General features: G+C 33.6%; 1 protein-coding gene across 5 annotated transcripts in view; it reads left to right on the top strand.

Annotated features, from left to right (window-relative positions):
* Positions 1-8,253, top strand: part of LOC132559473 (uncharacterized) — a 46,058-nt gene extending 37,805 nt beyond the window's left edge. For all 5 annotated transcript variants that reach the window (XM_060224099.1, XM_060224096.1, XM_060224097.1 and 2 more), the window contains 5 exons: positions 1,752-1,862; positions 2,827-3,091; positions 3,750-3,932; positions 4,483-4,607; positions 5,592-8,253. In XM_060224099.1, the coding sequence (XP_060080082.1) occupies positions 1,752-1,862; positions 2,827-3,091; positions 3,750-3,932; positions 4,483-4,607; positions 5,592-5,666 (759 nt within the window). In that variant the 3' untranslated portion in view covers positions 5,667-8,253. The remainder of the gene's footprint in view (positions 1-1,751; positions 1,863-2,826; positions 3,092-3,749; positions 3,933-4,482; positions 4,608-5,591) is intronic.
* The last annotated feature ends 9,915 nt before the right edge of the window (positions 8,254-18,168 follow it).

The raw sequence follows: 18,168 nt of genomic DNA, 5'->3' as shown, positions 1-18,168 counted from the left end.
ACTTCTGCAGCAAAATTTAGAGACTGATGTACCTGCAGACATAATATACTGTCAGGACAGGTTTGGAGGTCTTTTCGGGATAATGAAGGCCATTCCCAATCAAAATTATTTATTATTTAAGCCAAATTACCAAATTACTCCAGAAAAAATTCTGTCCCAATTCACCAATTTTCTTCTCAAAAATAAGGCAAGAAGACCCACCCCAAAATGGGGAAAAAAATCTGGACTCTGGGAATGGTTTCTGTATGAAATTGTTAGGCTTCCAGACTTAAAATTCAGTATTACATAATGACAGTTTGTATGCATAAATATAAGACTATACATGTTATACAGAACAAAATCCTCAACTGTTTTTATAAAATCTACAAAACTTTACAACAAAAGTCAAAAATCTTTACATAATTAGTGACAGTTTGTATCATTGTGTTGATTAATTTTTCAGTATTTTAAAGTCCCCTCAGTCATATACTCTTCCATGACACACAGAAGTCAGTCATTTTCTATTAATAAACTTACGTTAATTCAAACCAAGCTATAGCGTTTGTAGGCTATATCAGAATGTAAATGAGGCTGTTAGATATGTAAATGAGGCTGCTGAATCGCAGACACATGAGTAATGTTTTACTGTAAGTTAATCTTCACAGAAGAGTGATCAGAACCATGCTGAGTATTTTAGAACATGTAAATACATGGCTTCTTTTACAGCTTTGTCAACTGGATGTTCATTTCAGTTCTTCCTTGTCAACTGGATGTTCATTTCAGTTCTTCCTTGTCAACTGGATGTTCATTTCAGTTCTTCCTTGTCAACTGGATGTTCATTTCAGTTCTTCCTTGTCAACTGGATGTTCATTTCAGTTCTTCCTTGTCAACTGGATGTTCATTTCAGTTTTTCCTAGCAAATGATGAAATCAAAATCAACATCCTAGAAATTGGAAGACAATGTTTGTTTAATGTTATTGTGTAAATTATTTGAGAGGTGTGCTTAAAATTCAGCCAAACTGAGGTTACAAGCATCATAAGGATACATATTTATTTTAAGCTATTGTCGGTTGATAAGCCATTTTCATGTCTGGTATAATACTGACCCCTAACAATGTTAACATGTTGGAGCTGAGAATGATGAGCTCACTTGGTATGAGGAGATGTATTACGATAGTACAGTGCTTGTCTTCTATCATCATCTTCTCCTCATAGTAACTTCTTCATATGAACCCTGAATCAAAGAGTTGTAATAAATTACTGGAATAAAAGAATTATAATGTCATTCCAATGTATATCCTTGAGTAATTTGAAAAGTCATACAAACAAAATTTGTAAAACAAAAACAAAACAAAAACCCTCCAAAAACAAACAAATAAATGTAAATGGATTTCGAATTGGGGTAGTAAGGCATTTCGTGGCACAGTGAAACCTCACTATTATGACCATCTTTGGAAATCGACAAAAGTGGTGTTAATTTGATAGTATTTTGTAGGTGAAGTTTCGCTGTAATGTTTTATTAGTTGGCTTATTACAAGGATAAAACTCTACTGACTTGAAATATTCAGTTCCAATGTCACAGGTACCTGTTTTGTTATGAAAAATCTTTTCCAAGAAAGTGAGAAAGGATTGCTTGTCCTCATTAAAATGATTCCCAAGGAAGGTTTAAAACAATGATCCATTAGGTCCTTAACTTTCAGCCCCTTATCATTGATGGTCAGCCTATTCTTTCTATACTATATTGATGGTATTGTATATTTGTGTAATTGCAGTGCCGAGAATTTGTAAAAGCTGGAGCATTAAAGGGAAACAACCCTGCTGAAGTTATCCAACGCTGTGATATCACCTTCTCCTGTGTGGCTGACTCAACAGCAGTTAAAGACGTGAGTAGGATATGGAGATAAGAATGACAATCGGGAAAGTGAAGGAAAAATGTTAGATTTATCAAAATGTCTGGACAGATCATTGTGAAGTAGAGCTTCTGCTGTATATGGCAACCTTTTATGGAATAAGATGTCTATCAATGGTGCTTTTACAAACGTTATCTTTGAAATGGTTTCTATCTTCTTCATTCTTTTTATGCCTCTGCCACAAAATGTTCAGAGTAGCAAGAATTGACGTTCTTTAATCTGTTCGTTCGTCTGTCATGGTTGACAATTTTTCCAGAATCTGCATGCACTTAATAACAATGTAATGTTGATTTCTGGGGAGATTATTTTTTAAATAAACGTTGATGCTGTGCAGTGGAAATGGAAACTTGAATGACAATCTTTCTTAAATTTTCACGTCTTTTGAACCAGAGACTGTCAAACAGTGAAACACATCCAACTCATTGATAATAATAGGACGCTGATATTTTGTACAAAAAGGTTTTTATGGAAATCAGCAGTGCTGTACAGGAAGATTGGAAGATTAAGTTTTGTGTGTCTTATTTTTTTTTTTTTTAATTGTGACTTATTGTTGGACTATGGCTAAATTTTACTATTAAAACATAGCAATGGGTTAAGGAACATGTTTCCAACATTTCTAATTAAAATAAATTTTTCTTCGAGAGGATTGGAGTTGCATCCCTTACAAGGTGCTGATGGTATCATTTCACTTTGGGTTATCTCCCTTTTGACATTTTGTGTTGCTACAAGGTAGAGTAGAGTAAGAATTGAGTTATTCAATTTTTGATGATGTCATTATTGATAATTTGAAATATTTACTATATTTTGCTCCATCCTGTTCAGTAATACTGTTTCCTTGACATATATCAAATATTTTGTCATGGAGAATGCAGGACCTGCCCCGTTCTGCTGAAGACATGCTGTGTTCCTTTGTTATAAAGTGTACCTTGTATTACAGCTTGTGTTTGGAAACTCTGGAGTGCTTCAAGGTATCACTAAAGGAAAATGTTTTGTGGAGATGTCCACGATTGATGAGGAGACAATGCAGGATGTAGGGGAGGCCATTATGGCTCGGGGAGGTGTATTCCTCGAGTCGCCAGTCGTGGGCAGCAGAGTTCCCGCCCTGGAGGGACAGCTCATTATCTTAGCAGCTGGAGAACGCAAATTATATGATGACTGTTTCTCATGTTTTGAAGCAATTGGAAAGAAGTCTTTATATTTAGGTTAGTGTCTAGAAGAAGGAAAGAAGTTATTGGTTGAGCATTTCTTGATGATGCTAATGACATTGAATAGTGGTTTGTCACAATCATATTAATTATGGATAGGTTTGTGTTCACCTGTGATTGTGCAGTAAAACATGATATTACATTACCTTTGACCTGACCTCTGTTTATCTGTGCAGTAGTTGCCTGCCTGTACATCAAGTAATAGTGAAAAGTGATATTATATAAAGAAATTATGACAAAGTTAATATACAAATATCCTGGCAACAGAGTGGCTATATATATAGGTGAAAGTTTGTTTGAGTAACATTACCTAACCTTCCTACGAATTCTTTGGAAACATGATACATATGATGATATTGAATTGTGAATGATATTTTATTCTGTTGCTATGTAGCAGTTGTATACTTTATGATAAACCTAGGATTTTTTTTTAAAACCCAGGCTTGGTTTTACACCCAGTGGTGTTCATTGTAAATCATGGCTAAAGGTGCTGTATCATTGTCTTGTTATAGCTCAGTTCCAGTTTTTGAGTCTGAAATTTTCTCTTGGTTCTCAAGATTTATGGCATAAGTAATTCAATCATACAATAAAAACTGCTGCCTTAGCATTGTTTTTAAACATGGTTTTATCATGTGATTCCTTTTAATTCCTCCAGGAGCAGACGTTGGCCAGGCAACGAGGATGAAGCTTATTATCAACATGGTGATGGGATCAGTTGTGGCCGGTTTATCAGAGGGCATGGCAATGGCTGAGAAGGTTGGTTTGGACCAGGAAGATGTGGCAGAGGTCTTCTCCATAGGTGCTCTCTCTTGTCCAACAATCATTCACAAAAGTCAGGGTACGTAACTCTGTAGTTCTGGCTTGTGCCAATGTATACTTGATTCACAAATTTAAAGCTTTTTTATGAACTTGTATATCAAAGGATGTAACTGTTTGAAAAAGACCTGTAATCTGTCAAAAATAGTCTAACATGGAATTATTTGGATCTCTGTTTGTCAAAACTTCTATTTATCTTAAAAGGCTTACGGCGTCTCCAGATATGCCATAATCCTGTAATGTTTTTGGTATTGAACCAACTGAAGGTGACAGACATAATTTTAAAATACCAGTATAAATCCAATCTCTCTTTTTTATTCAAAATGAGGGAGACCAGTTGTTAGGAAAATTAACTCCCTTGTATATGTAGCAACAAGAAAATTAAGAAGAGATCCATTGAATAAAATAAATAATTTTTTTTTTCTATGACAATACATTCTGACAGCACTTGAGAAATGCAAAACTTCTATATATACTTATATGTAATGCCTAAGCATAAAACCTTGATGGTTCATGTCAGGACATTATTTCAATAAATGCTTGTGCTAACCTTTGAACTTTGACTTTTACAGCAATACTGAACCAGAAGTATGATCCGCACTTCCCTCTCATGCACCAACAGAAGGACCTTCGTCTTGCCTTGATGCTAGGAGACAAAGTAGAACAGCCACTGTATGTAGCTGCAGCGGCAAATGAGGTATGAAGATAATAATGTCATTTTACTTTTGATGTAGCTGTAAAATTTTATGTTTTGCTTCAGGTGTTTCTTAGGTTACTGTAGATGTTGCTATATTACTTCTGGTGTTGCTATGTTACTTCAGATGTTGCTTTTTTACTTCAGATGTTGCTTTGTTACTTCAGGTGTTGCTATATTACTTCAGGGGTTGTATGCTACTTTAGATGTTGCTATATTACTTCTGGTGTTGCTATGTTACTTCAGGGGTTGCTATGTTACTTCAGATGTTGCTATATTACTTCTGGTGTTGCTATATTACTTCAGATGTTGCTATGTTACTTCAGATGTTGCTTTGTTACTTCAGATGTTGCTTTGTTACTTCTGGTGTTGCTATATTACTTCAGGGGTTGTATGCTACTTTAGATGTTGCTATATTACTTCTGGTGTTGCTATATTACTTCAGGGGTTGCTATGTTACTTCTGGTGTTGCTATGTTACTTCTGGTGTTGCTATATTACTTCAGGAGTTGCTATGTTACTTTAGATGTTGCTATGTTACTTCTGGTGTTGCTATGTTACTTCAGGGGTTGTATGCTACTTTAGGTGTTGCTATATTTCTTCAGGGGTTGCTATGTTACTTCTGGTGTTGCTATGTTACTTCTGGTGTTGCTATATTACTTCAGGGGTTGTATGCTACTTTAGGTGTTGCTATATTACTTCTGGTGTTGCTATATTACTTCAGGGGTTGCTATGTTACTTCTGGTGTTGCTATGTTACTTTAGGTGTTGCTATATTTCTTCAGGGGTTACTGTTTCTTTAGATGTTGCATGTTAGTCACGGTGTTGCTATGTATATTAAGGTGGTGTTATGTTATTTATGGTGTTGCTTTGTTGTCTTAGATCTTAAATTACTCTGGGTGTTTACAAGTTTAAAGTGTTGCTATCAATTTGTTTTCAACATCAATATTTTGTATGATATTTTGTTGACTTTGCTATATTTATTTCAGTTGTACAAGAAGGCAAGAAGGCTGGGATACGGAGACAGTGACATTGCCGCGGTGTATCGGGCAGCGAGTGCGTGAGACGGGACTGCATTGCAATCATCACATAAATTCTTACCACAAATCCACAGCTTGCTCGGCAGGAAAACAAGATTGACATGTCCGTTTCTTACTTGACTTGGATAAAGCTATATGGGGTTGGAGTTTGTGTCAGCTTGTGATTACATTAAGTGAATGAACAAATGGGACTCACAGCATTGGACCAGTAAATAATGAGATGTGATCAAACTGTCTAAACCGTTATTTCGCAAAGTGGAAATTTTCTGTGTTTTCAATGTTACTGCAGCATATTGGCTAAATGGTTTTAGTGAGCTTATGTGCCATGTTGTCTTTTGTTAGTCTGTCAAATTTCAATGAAAAACCACTTATCCAGAATGACTGGATTGATTTTAACAAGCGTTGGGTTACAAATCCCTAGCCCAAGGAAACTAACTTCATTTTCTTCAAATGAAGTGCAGCACCCCTTTGGGACAAAATACTTTATATGCTTTTATACAGGTGAAATTTGAATGTCTTATTCCTCATAACAAGTTAAGGAATTCAATGTTTGTTTTCAAAAAGCTTACCTAGTTTGGTATAAACATACTTCATTCATTCAGTTTTTTAAGGTTATAGAAGATAGAGATTTTATTGGGGAAATAAAAACATCTATGAAAATAGGGAAAGGAAAACGCTTCCATTAAAAAATCTAATCATTCTGGGGTTGTCCTTATTTTGCTGATTTGAATAACATGTTACCATACTTGACATATTAGTTTACACATATTTGTACAAATAAAGACCAGAAGAGATATTCAGGTCCCTGGATTTCCTGTATATTTCACAGTGTTAACATAATGGCACATGTATATTCCTATTATTATTATATTTTAGCTATTGTTAAGTAAGGGAAAATTTAACGAGTACAAAAAGAAAAAAACAACCCTCCCCCCCCAAAAAAAAATGTAAAAAAAAAACAATGATTTGATATGAAAGCTTGATTGATCCTTCACATCCAGAATGCCAAAATTATTTTAATATTGAAACCAAGTTATTTAATAAATGGAAATGAAGGAAATTTTCAGCCATTACGTGTGTGTTGAATGTTTGATAATTTACCAAATTCAGACAATAAACCTAATTTATGTATATCTTAACATTTTTTGTCCCCCCTATTTAATTTCTTGTTTCGCTTGGTTATCTGAGCGTCTCTCTGATGTATGGGTAGAATTTACTGCAGCTTTAATGATCCATATAGATATAAATACCGCTATGGGCATTTTTCAACTGATTTTTATGATTGTGTCATTGACTTATTTTAGGCTAAGTTTTACCTAATATTGTGTAAATCCTTTTATAGAAGAATCAAATGTTTTTTTCTAAAAACATTTTAACAGATATGATATTTTTACAAAAAGTCTCCCTGAAATCTGCTTGATGTTTACATTGTAGCCATTGGCAGTTATTTATGAAGCTAAGTGGATTGGTTTCTTGAGCATGCTGGCATGATCTGCCTGGTAATTTTCCAGTATCCTTCGGTTTTAATTTGACAAGTAATGATTTAATTAGAAATTATTGAGACTGAAGAAAATGATTATCTTCTCCTTGGAAAACTTTTTATTTTATAGTGGCAAGAATCAGTGGCAATATGAATCAAGTGTAGATTTAATTTTAGATTCTGTTGATTTTCAAAAAAATTGTTAGTATGACCTTGGTGAAATGGTTGAGTTCTCTCCCCTCATTTGCTAATGAGCGTGCAAGTATTGGATACAAAACTTTCAGGTCTTTTTGCTTGGATGTATTTTGTTTAATTTTTCACTACGGTTCAAGCTGTCGGTCAAATCTGGGTTTAGTAATCAATGGTAGCAAATAGTTTATTCCTGTGAAGCTGGTGTCCAAGATGTAAACAAAGTTGATCTATTTGTTTACATGACTGTAAACAACCTGGTAAATAAGGACATCAATACGCCATTTTTGGAAGGTCTGAGAGATGTATGAATGGTAGTATTATAACTGTGTATGTAAGGATGGATGTGGTCATTTATAACATGTATAAAACAATCACGACCTGATTTGATTGGAGGATCATGTTTATATTACACCCCCAACTTGTACAACCTAGATTGTGTTGTTATGTAACTGTCGTAAAGACTACTGATATTTCTAGTAACCGGCCAAAAATATATCACTGTAGTCTTGTAGGCAGGTATGTAACAAAGAGAGAGAAAAAGAAAAAAAACAAAGGGAAAAATACAAACTCAAGAAAACCCTGAAAAGACAGTTGAAGGAAAAAAAAAGAAATGTTTACATAACAAGGTTTGAAATCTAGATGTAAACAAGTTGGGAAGGTCATTCAAATGTAAATATTTCATTACTTATATTCTCCGGTCTCATAAACATTTTATGTTCTTAAAACACTTGCATCAAGTATTCATTTTTTGTGTCGATTTTTAAATGTTTTGTTTTGGATGGTTATGTGGTAGCATGTTTTTAAACATCCAGACACCTGTAGGATCCTGTAGTACTCATCTTAGTGTTCTGTTATTAGTCATGTAGTCTTACTCGTCATTGTTTAAGTGATTTCTGGAAGGTTCATAAGGACAATAAAAAGGAAATATCATGTATTTTATATTTGTATCTGTCGTATTTATTATTTACATTAAAACAAATATATATATACATATATACATTCAGGAAATGCGAACACTGGTTGGGAACCTATTATCATGATTTTTTTTTATTTCCTTTTTTTGCTTTTTAGCCCACCATCATCAGATGGTGGGGTATTCAAATCGCCCTGCATCCGTGGTCCGTCCGTCCATCCGTCCTGCGGTAAACAATTCTTGTTACCGCTATTTATGGAAAAGTTCTAGATGGATCTTTCTCAAATTTCATATACAGGATCCCCTTTGTCCCTAGTTGTGCTTTGTACCTTTTTTGGACAGATTCAAATTCAAGATGGCCGACAGGCAGCCATCTTGGAGTTTGAAAGTAAACGTTTGTTACTGCTATTTCTGGAAAAGTACTGGATGGATCTTTGTCAGATTTCATAGGGAGCTTCCCCTTGGTCCCTAGTTGTGCATTGTACCTTTTTTTTTTGACTGATTTGAAATCAAGGTGGCCCACAGGCAGCCTTCTTGGATGTCAACAGTAATACAGCACAAGCATATTTTCTTCGATATTGTATCATATTGATTCAAGACCATGTCCATTATCCACCTGTAGCTGACTGATATCTAATAATACTTTGGGATCTTTTTCAAATGGTATTTGCTAATAGGTGCTTAATAAAAATATCTTGTGCCATCATTGAATACATTCAATGAAGACTAGTTCATGAACATTTACAACACCTGTAACAAAAAAAAAATAAACTAATCTTCAAGAACTGAAAACAGATCCTCAAATGGTGGGCGCCAAGATCCCTCTGGGATCTCTTGTAAATTCATAGTTTCTAATGGAGATTTTTAGGAGTACATGTGATTTTAATCCTAGAAATACTCATTTTGAGACTGATTTGGTAAACTGGTAAAACATTTTTAAAATGCTGTGATATCAAGTTATCGTTCTAGGAAAAGTGTACCATTATCATATTTTTTTTTCTTTAATGTCAGCAAAATGGCTATCATTGCAAAGGAGAAAAGAATCATTTTTTATATTTAGGTGATCTGACCCAAAAAGACAATGGAATATACTCATACCATGTTGGTTTTAAGGTTTTTCAGTTAAATAAAAATTTTCTGCAATATATAAGACATTTTGGGCTAAGCTGACGGAGGCAAAATATCTATAAAGTTTTACAAAAGTAATGGACGATTAATGTGTTTTATGTGATATTTGTGGTGATAATGGTCATTTAATTTACTCATGGTTGTAAGATGTTAATGTCTTCTACTTCTCAATAAGTAACTGTGATAGCTTGCAATCAAAAACAAGTTAAGGAAGAACTCTTTATATCAAGTGCTGTATGTAGCCTCCACCAATTGTTACAGTTTTAAGGTAAACTTTAAATTTTGCCAGGAAGTATTTTTAAACTTACATCTCGGTATAAATATTGATTCAGTAGATCAGAAACAAGTACCTGTTTATTGCATTATTGCAATGGAAAAAATCAAGATACATCAAGATAATAGGTCCCCACTCAGTTTTGTTTTGAGTTATGTATTTCCTGTGTTGAGGAATCTTGTTGAAAAACATTACAATGTTTATACAACTAGTGTGTAAAGTGAGCCAGATGAATGTATAAACTACCAGTTTTGACATCCAGACTGATGGCAGTTTGTGTTTCTTGGAAAGCACAGAAATGGGCCAGTCTGTGCTGGCATGGCTGTGTCTTTGTACAAGATATTTTACCCTAGTTGCTTTGGATGGCATGCAACGGGCCTCCCATGTGTTGTTCAGTGCAGTGGCCACCAGCTTCTAAATGATCATGACTGTTTATGTAGTGATAAATTCAAAGTATAAACTCACTGTAAAGAAAACTCATACTGGAAACGGAACGCCGCCTGTAAAATATTAATAGTACTTGACACATCCTCTGTAAACGTTTTCAGTGAGAAAACAGCAAAAGAGACATTGATTCTGGATGGAGTGCCACATCAGAATGTTAAACCATAAGATGACTGTTCTCCATGCTTTCAGGTAAAAGTTACAATATGAAAAAACTCGCAGCAAAAATAAGATGCTTTATCTACCCTCATAGGAAAAGTAAGATGCTTTATCTACCCTCACAGGAAAAGTAAGATGCTTTGTCAACCCTCACAGGAAAAGCAAGATGCTTTATCAACCCTCACAAGAAAAGTAAGATGCTTTATCTGCCCTCACAGGAAAAGTAAGATGCTTTATCAACCCTCACAGGAAAAGTAAGATGCTTTATCTACCCTCACAGGAAAAGTAAGATGCTTTGTCAACCCTCACAGGAAAAGCAAGATGCTTTATCAACCCTCACAGGAAAAGTAAGATGCTTTGTCAACCCTCACAGGAAAAGCAAGATGCTTTATCTGCCCTCACAGGAAAAGTAAGATGTTTTATCTGCCCTCACAGGAAAAGTAAGATACATTATCTGCCCTCATAGGAAAAGTAAGATGTTTTATCTACCCTCACAGGAAAAGTAAGATGCTTTATCTCCCCTCATAGGAAAAGTAAGATGCTTTATCTGCCCTCACAGGAAAAGTAAGATGCTTTATCTCCCCTCATAGGAAAAGTAAGATGCTTTATCTGCACTCACAGGAAAAGTAAGATGTTTTATCTACCCTCATAGGAAAAGTAAGATGCTTTATCTGCCCTCATAGGAAAAGTAAGATGCTTTATCTACCCTCATAGGAAAAGTAAGATGCTTTATCTCCCCTCACAGGAAAAGTAAGATGTTTTATCTGCCCTCACAGGAAAAGTAAGATACATTATCTGCCCTCATAGGAAAAGTAAGATGTTTTATCTACCCTCATAGGAAAAGTAAGATGCTTTATCTCCCCTCATAGGAAAAGTAAGATGCTTTATCTCCCCTCACAGGAAAAGTAAGATGCTTTATCTACCCTCACAGGAAAAGTAAGAAGTTTTATCTACCCTCAAAGGAAAAGTTAAATGCTTTATCTACCCTCACAGGGAAAGAAGGTGCCTTATCAACCCTAACAGGAAAGAAAGACGTTTTGTCTACCTTCACAGGAAAAGTAACAAGCCCTCACAGGAGAAATCAGATGCGTTATTTACCTTCACAGGAAAAGTAACATGCCCTTGTTGACAAGGGAAATGTCATATACATCATGTCATCTATCTTCCAAGGAGAGGTGCAATATCTACATTATCAACTACCTGCTAAAAGAGCCTAGTACAAACTAGGAAGGAAAAGTCATCTTTCATGGAGTTAACAATTTGTTCTGATGGTTAGTACATCTGCAAATTAATTGTACACATATATATATTGGATGTAGTCTTCTCAAAATCAGATAATTTTTTATAAGAAAATTAGCTTCTTCCTAACTATTTGAGTCATGTTGAGCAAACTCTCTTTAAAAACTTGAAACAACTGCCTTCTCACGGTGCTTACTGCCTGCTTGGAATAGCCTTTCAGGTTCAAAGGTCAAGGGTCATGCTCATAATGAATAGAAAAATTGGTTACAGCACAACCTATTGAGTCAAGATTAACCAAGTTAGCCAAGTTTTATATAACACTATCTCAAAAAAGAGGTTGCTGGGAGTAGCTTTTGAGGCGTTAAGATCAAGTGTTACAATTCTGATTATTAAAAGTTTAACTCTACACAATATATGGCATTCATTTGCAGTGTTACATTACTGAAATTTATGTTTTGCATGAATAATCATTCATGAGATGATGTATCGCCAGTACATGTATGCAGCACTTTGTTATTTCACTTTTTAGGTTAAATGGACAACATCATTACCATACGGACCCACTATACTCCAAAATGATGAACTGAGTACAGGATTCGAATGATTCCGTCCTAACTCAGTACTGATGATTATGTTGTTCTTAGGTACAGAAAACTCAGCTATCCACTGTCATAGATCGGTAAGTATTTACAGATATGGAAGACTTTAGCCTCAGGAGAGTTTTTTTTTTTTTTTCTTTATAAATATGCATAGAGACTAATTTCTATATCAAAAATTTTGCACAGTAATTTGAATATAATAGCTTTTGTTAACATTGCATCACTGTGGCTTAAAGAAGCTTAAGTTACAGACTACATTATACTGAGATATACAGTAGTCGACTGATCTAGCCAGCCTGACTGGGTCACATAGACGTTAAAACATACAGTGTGTGGGAGTTGGTGAGTCAATGGCCAGCTCTTACAGTGGAAAGATTCTTTCATCTACAGGCTTTGATACATTTTCATATCTGTTGACAGGATCTTGAAAATGCAAAATACTGCACATCTAATCAAATGAATATCGGGAAAATGATATGGGGTTCTAGCATCGAAATTCAGTTGTGACATTAATTATAATAAGCCAAGGGCTTAAACTAAACAGATTTGTGGTACACGTATAAACAACTGCTCAGATACAATTCTCTAATCAATGCATATTTCTCAGTTTTCAATTCATGGTGATTGATGTTTTGCAAATTAGTTTTTTTTTAATTATCTATTTGGCATTACACTATTTGTATTTTTTTAATTATAAAAAAAATGATTATGTGACTAACTAAGTTATATTTGACTGCAGCAGCATAAAATACACCGTATTTCTATTTTGTTTCTTAATTTTGATACAGATAAGATGTAATATTGGACAATTTTTTAGTATATAAAAAAAAAATTTTTTTTACAAGATATTTAAAGTTTTAAGTTACACAGAAATTGTACTCGTACCGTTAAGGTTGACCAGAACTTGTGATGGGAAACAAATTGTTCACAATGTAATGGACAGTCTGTGATCTCATAAATATTCATGATCTTATATTGAAAGCATTGGAACAAACATCTCTCATACATATTCATGACCTGATAACCATGGCCTTAGTTAACAAATCTGTGTAGGGTCCCTAGTCTATAGTACTGCTGTCCAGTCACACAATAAATCACACAATTAACCATTCTCTTTTGTAAATCACGCAAGTTGTGTGACTCTCATCCTATATACTGACTGATTTAACAAATATTCCCATGTATAATTTTGTGCCAATATCCTTCTAATCCGAAATATCCATGGGATATTTTTTTCTGGAAGCAGCTAGCACCATCAAATGTGGCTTATGGTGTAGCTCATTCAAGTAGTGTACTTAACATGTAGCTTTGATTTTTAAAAATAGAAAATTTGGCATTGCAGAAAAGTTTATTTTTTCATTTAAATCAGGATATAGAAATATCCAAACAATAGTATTTTCATACTGCTACTGTTTCAAGTCAACCCCATTGTCTTTTATGACTTTTACCCGTTTGACTTTTATAAACATACTCAATGACGTTCGTTATACTAAACTGAAATATAAACTGACCTTGAACCATTTAGATATTGACCTTCAATGTCTGAACTTGGGATACAAACCTTTCCTTTGAGACGCTACTAAGCACAAGTTGGTAAAGGGGAATCTTTTTCAGCAGAAGCTAGTCGAGGTGATAATGTAAACATATTATATTTTTGTAAATATACATTGTACATGATTTGTTAGTACACTTGAGATGTAAATAAACATTGTACATGATTTGTTGGTACACCTGAGATGTAAATAAACATTGTACATGATTTGTTGGTACACCTGAGATGTAAATAAACATTGTACATGATTTGTTGGTACACCTGAGATGTAAATAAACATTGTACATGATTTGTTGGTACACCTGAGATGTAAATAAACATTGTACATGATTTGTTGGTACACCTGAGATGTAAATAAACATTGTACATGATTTGTTGGTACACCTGAGATGTAAATAAACATTGTACATGATTTGTTGGTACACCTGAGATGTAAATAAACATTGTACATGATTTGTTGGTACACCTGAGATGTAAATAAACATTGTACATGATTTGTTGGTACACCTGAGATGTAAATAAACATTGTACATGATTTGTTGGTACACCTGAGATGTAAATAAACATTGTACATGATTTGTTGGTACACCTGAGATGTAAATAAACATTGTACATGATTTGTTGGTACACCTGAGATGTAAATAAACATTGTACATGATTTGTTGGTACACCTGAGATGTAAATAAACATTGTACATGATTTGTTGGTACACCTGAGATGTAAATAAACATTGTACATGATTTGTTGGTACACCTGAGATGTAAATATACATTGTACAAGATTTGTTGGTACACCTGAGATGTAAATATACATTGTACAAGATTTGTTGGTACACCTGAGATGTTCTTATGTCCAAGTGAGCTTATATCATGGTGGGCATTCGACCATCCATTAGTTCAGTGTCAAATTTTTCCTTGAAATGACTTCTCAATTAATAAGAGGCTAAGAGTCATCATATTTGACTGGAAGGTGTCTGGGATAATTATATTCAAAGTCACAGGGGTCAAATTTATCTTTCAGAAAAAAGGAAAGAAGGTCAATTGAAATAGATAACGTGTCTCTTTGAGTGTTATGAGCTAGGTACATTCAAAGTTAGTTTTAAGTTATGTCTCTTCTTTTTTGGAGCCCCTTAGATAAAAATAAACATTGTTACTTTGAGTACCAAAGATGTTAATATACATTGTTTGTTTGATTTTTTAATAGGATTTAATAGGATAATAGTGAATGTAGGCATTTCTGCCTCTGTATTCACATCAATACAATGTATTATTAATATAAACATAATATTAGACTAGATATAAGACGCTGTATGATCGTACTTCAGTTCAAGATCTTTCCAGAAATCGTCTAGGTGTTTTTTTAAAATCATGAACATTAAGTGATGAAATTACCCATTGAGGGAGACTATTCCAAGTATCAATTATTCTTTGAGTAAAATGATGTTTTCTGACATTCAAATGACAATGTTTTTTAAATAACTTTTTACTATGTCCACGAGTTTTTCCTTGCGCTGCAGGGTCGAACATTCCCTCTACCAGCTTTGGATCAGATATCCCATTCATGAACTTAAACACGTTTATCATATCTCCAGGTAGACGCCTGTATATCAAGGTTGGGAAATTCAAACGGTGTAGCCTCTCATTGTAGCTTAAAGTTTTAAATCCCGGTAGTAGTTTTGTCGATCTCCTCTGGACATTTTCTATCCGTTCGATGTCCTTAATTCTGTGTGGGGACCAAACACTTGCCGCGTACTTGATGAAGCAAGCTGCAATTTTATTTTACTTATTAGAACATCTGAGTTTTAAATATACATTATTTATTACACCTAACATGTAAATATACATTATTTATTAGAACACATGAGATGTTAATATACATTATTTATTAGAACACATGAGATGTAAATATACATTATTTATTAGAACACATGAGTTTAAAAAGATACATTATTCATTACACCTGAGATGTAAATATACATCATTTATTACATCTGAGATGTAAATATACATTATTTATTAGAACACCTGCGATGTAAATATGCATAGTTTATTAGAACACCTGAGATGTAAATACAGATTATTTATTAGAACACATGAGTTTAAAAAGATACATTATTCATTACACCTGAGATGTAAATATACATTATTTATGAGAACACCTGAGATGTAAATACAGATTATTTATTAGAACACATGAGATGTAAATATACATTATTTATTAGAACACATGAGTTTAAAAAGATACATTATTCATTACACCTCAGATGTAAATATACATTATCTATTACACCTGAGATGTAAATATACATCATTTATTACACCTGAGATGTAAATATACATTATTTATTAGAACACCTACGATGTAAATATGCATAGTTTATTAGAACACCTGAGATATAAATATACATTATTTATTAGAACACCTGAGATGTAAATACAGATTATTTATTAGAACACATGAGATGTTAATATACATTATTTATTAGAACACCTGAGATGTAAATATACATTATTTATTAGAACACCTGAGATGTAAATACAGATTATTTATTAGAACACATGAGATGTAAATATACATTATTTATTAGAACACATGAGTTTAAAAAGATACATTATTCATTACACCTGAGATGTAAATATACATTATTTATTACACCTGAGATGTAAATATACATTATTTATTAAAACACCTGAGTTTTAAATATACATTATTTATTACACCTGAGATGTAAATATACATTATTTATTAGAACACCTGTAATGTAGACATGAATATACATTAATAATTTGTTTATGTACACCTGACTATAGCAGAAATAACATTTATTTTCCTGACCAGCTAAATTCAGTTAAGATCAAACAGGTTTACTCTGCCAGATACATTATTAACAAGAGCCAGATATCATAAACAGAAAAAATGTTAGGGTAGATTGTACAAAAGTAACATATGTAGTAGTGATGAGCAAGTAATGAAATTAAAAGCAAAGATAATGTAAAGTATTATTTATATGTAAGTCAATGCATACCAAAAAAATATAAAGGAGATTCCAGCCAGCATATACTATACACTTACCTGTGTATTCTAAACATAAAATTGTGTTTTGATGGTGATGAGCCTCTACAGCTTTACTACCATCAGTGTCTCAACACCGGATCAGGTATATCTTTAATCAATTAAACAAGATTTTATGTGGTCAGGTAAATGTGTTGTCCTGACCATCAGAGGATTAAAAGTTTAAAGTTAGTTAAGGTTCATTGATCCGGTAACCCAAGAGGCCTTTCATTGTCCTAATCAGGTAATAATATTTTGTATCGCCATCAACACCATCAAACCAGGAATTTCACCAGTGCTTTCCGTTACCTAGTAACCATAGTAATGCTCGAAGGTAATTTTCTTGGCTAGAATTGTTTGTACCTCATGAACAACATTGTATAGATGATTCTGTCAGGATAATTAATTGACAGTACAAAGATAGGCAAATACGAACTGGTATATGTTTACAGTGTGTTTTTTCAGTGAAATATTGGCTGCAAATAGTTTTACCTGGAGAGATGTAGGCAGTTGATAATAGCGATTAATTAGCAATGATGCTAATCCTGTGGGCAATTAGGACAATCTGTAGTAATATGTGCACAATGTATATCTGTTCAGGACAAGTCTTACTTGTAGGTTGTGATTTACGTACAAGAACACTGCAGTCAACTCTACTCCAAAGGCTAAAAATTTCAGCAAGACTCCAGAGGCTACACATTTAACTGTACTTGGAAGGACAGTGGTCTGCTGTAATTTGTTCTGCCTAGATACACAGGTATGTAGATTGATGATGTACTGATCTAATGTGCTTTATTTTCTGACCCATATTTAACCTATACTATACCTGTATTTAACCTCTACTATACCTGTATTTAACCTATACTAGACCTGTATTTACCTATACTATACCCGTATTTAACCTCTACTATACCTGTATTTAACCTCTACTATACCTGTATTTAACCTATACTAGACCTGTATTTACCTATACTATACCTGTATTTAACCTCTACTATACCTGTATTTACCTATACTATACCTGTATTTAACCTCTACTATACCTGTATTTACCTATACTATACCTGTATTTACCTATACTATACCTGTATTTACCTATACTATACCTGTATTTAATCTCTACTATACCTGTATTTAACCTCTACTATACCTGTATTTAACCTATACTATACCTGTATTTAACCTCTACTATACCTGTATTTAACCTATACTATACCTGTATTTAACCTATACTATACCTGTATTTACCTATACTATACCTGTATTTAACCTATACTATACCTGTATTTAACCTCTACTATACCTGTATTTAATCTCTACTATACCTGTATTTACCTATACTATACCTGTATTTAACCTATACTATACCTGTATTTAATCTCTACTATACCTGTATTTAACCTCTACTATACCTGTATTTAACCTATAATATACCTGTATTTACCTATACTATACCTGTATTTAACCTATACTATACCTGTATTTAACCTCTACT

This window comes from Ylistrum balloti, unplaced genomic scaffold (genome assembly GCF_031769215.1).
Source record: "Ylistrum balloti isolate Yb309-2 unplaced genomic scaffold, AGI_CSIRO_Ybal_v1 Utg370920, whole genome shotgun sequence".
NCBI lineage: Eukaryota > Metazoa > Mollusca > Bivalvia > Pectinida > Pectinidae > Ylistrum > Ylistrum balloti.
Note: the sequence above shows the minus strand (reverse complement) of the source record. Positions and strands in the feature narration are given on the sequence as shown.